The 2,574-nt window shown below is 50.3% G+C and overlaps 1 protein-coding gene across 1 annotated transcript; it reads right to left on the bottom strand.

Annotated features, from left to right (window-relative positions):
• Positions 1 to 145: 145 nt before the first annotated feature.
• Pmar_PMAR010332 (hypothetical protein) lies at positions 146 to 2,474 on the bottom strand (the record flags this gene model as incomplete). Its single annotated transcript, XM_002764563.1, has 9 exons — positions 146 to 217; positions 287 to 358; positions 408 to 555; positions 840 to 940; positions 1,079 to 1,236; positions 1,288 to 1,415; positions 1,829 to 1,879; positions 2,146 to 2,312; positions 2,400 to 2,474. Coding segments are annotated over 9 exons (972 nt in total), but the record flags the coding sequence as incomplete, so codon positions are not given.
• Between the last annotated feature and the right edge of the window lie 100 nt (positions 2,475 to 2,574).

Here is a 2,574-nt window from a genome sequence, read left to right as displayed (position 1 = left end):
CTCTCTGATTGATGGTCTCAGGATATGCCACTTTGCGAACTTGTAAGAAATCAAGATTCCCACATTGAGTCATCGATCGGAGTTTCTGAGAGAATTCAACATCCTAACAACTCAGGCAATGCGATGCAAAAGACTGCTGACGTACCAACTGTACAACTGCGGGGTCGCTCTGGTTGAGACATGGCTCATCAAGCTCGACCAGACCCAGTCCGTTCAACTGAGTCCATCACAGTAACTCACGCTATTCATCGGGCAATACCTTTGACATCACGTCCGCCACACTCACGATGGTCTTGTCTGCACTCATGCACTCTTTGAGGCCTGTGCTTGGAGGAGGGATCTTAAGAGCTGCGTCCACCTTGATAACAATAATTGAACCACCCATTTGGACAGAATGTGCATCGAACCTCCCCAACGGCTGGGATGAGTTCGGGTATGAACGGCTTCAGTGGCGTCTCCAGCTCGACAGTGTGAGGATGGTACCGACTGATATATCCAAAAAGATCCTTGATCTCCTCTGATACGCTCAGATGAGCGAAATCTTCTGCCTGATACCTGCCGACGGCATTTAGCTCCCCCACGGTAAGCAAGCTCTCAAACCCTCGAGTAGTAGGAAGTTCCACATTAGCTCGAATAAGCTTATGAACTGCAAAATCCTGTGTTGGAGACACTCCAGCTATTGGGGATGAAACAGCCGCCGATGGTACGGATGGGGACCTGAATTGGATCCTCTGTCGAGATACCGAGCTATAAGGGTATACTCTCGAGGACTCCCCCGAAGGGTATAGGCTAGAACTGAGACGGCTTAGGTCGTGGGCTTTCGTTGCAAAGAACGTTACCCAGAAGATGATGCTACAGAGCTTCCATCGCTGCTCCTATTGTGCTCCATGATGGGCACAGCCAGATGTCTGTGTTGGGCGGCTCCCTGTGGTGTTAAACCCTAAGACATGCGAACCCACCAGTCTAGACTTGGCTCGACTACACACACGACGATAAGCATTTCACGAGAACAACAGGGGTCGCATTAGGGCGAAACACCTCTGGGTAAATACACAAGTAGAGACACCGCACGCCCTACTCGTGCAGAATTCGATGCTAAAGACTGTGGCGAGGAGTTGATCGATCCGAGTTCTGTAAGCCCAGAGGAGGCATCGACATGGAAACGGTGCGAAGAGCGGTCGTATGCCTCGAGGCCGCCACGACCACTATGAGGGGTGGATACGCTGTCTTCACCGTCTGAGAGGCAGCACGTAAGCAGCTCCTCCCGATGTAGGTTGCGCCTCGTACCATTGGGGAGAGGCGGAGTTCTGCGCTCCTGGAGGGTAGTAGGACCCTCCTCATCGGAATTGATCTCCTCTTCCTCATCATCTATCGGCTCGTCCCCCTTCAGTACATCGAAGACCTCATCATAAGGTCTGTTGTGTATGACTCGAGGGTTGCTTGGTGAGAACCCTAACACAGACTGTATCCTGCCTAGCACGGCTGCGGCTACACACACTCGATTCAAAATCACTCTCGTCTGACTGTGGCTCTTCGAAGTAACCCGTAGCCGCCATAAGGAGATCAGAAATATTCTATGACATCAGTGTCGTCGCGTCACACTTCTCAGAAACTCCGGATTCATGCTCTAGCTAGCTAGTCTAGTCATGCTGATTCAACTGATAATGATCTGATTCGCTGATGATGCTGCTGTCAGCTGACAGCCGCTCTTTGATCTCTGAAGTACAGCCAAGGTCCCAAAGGTTGCTGCGAAATCCTCTGAGCTCGAACGCATAGCCTCGTCAACACAACATGACAACTTGTCGTCAATAAGACTATTTCAACTTACTCAAGAACAAAGTCGTTACTCGCAATCAGCATCCTCGGAAGAGGTTGAAGCCTGATGCGCGGGTCTAAAATCTATTCACGTCAAGAATAGGCTAGATGGTCCATTAGTTAACGATAAGGGTACTGACTCCCCTCCAATGGGCTTTGCTTGCGATGCAAATCCAGCCTCCGTGAAAAGGAACATCTGGACGCTTTCTGGTGCGACTGAGGACTCAAATGGACCACAGTGCACCCGACCCACATCCGTATGCGCGAATAGGTTGCGTATCCTGAACCTGCAAAGCGGATGGGGACAAGCAAAGGCTCACACCAACCGACCTGGTGTGTAAATTCCAGCCCGGAATTTTCGAAGGATCAACCTTAAGAATGGTGCTCTCAGTGAGGAAGTTCTGCAGCACAACCGCCCATCTAGCCTTGCATCCGTTCGGTGAGAGTTCCTTGATCCACACGCGGACTTGGGAAGTATTAGTATAGATAGGATACCCCTGCAATGAGATGCTAGACAAACACTAATCAGGCACTGTGCATTGAGAGCTGCACTACGAAGAGACAGTCAACCAAAAGATCGTTACCATCTTCCCCAGAGGATCTTGGCTGACTGCAATGATCTCCTTGTTCTGCAAGATTTCCTTCGTCCCTGGCGGCATGTTATACAAATCATTGCTCATCAACCTACATGAACATACTCTCGATCAACAATGTCACCGCGGACCATACAGTGACTAGAGAATATAGACCAGAGAGCCA

The sequence above is a fragment of the Perkinsus marinus genome, assembly GCF_000006405.1.
Source record: "Perkinsus marinus ATCC 50983 genomic scaffold scf_1104296977058, whole genome shotgun sequence".
Classification (NCBI taxonomy): Eukaryota; Perkinsozoa; order Perkinsida; family Perkinsidae; genus Perkinsus; species Perkinsus marinus.
Note: the sequence above shows the minus strand (reverse complement) of the source record. Positions and strands in the feature narration are given on the sequence as shown.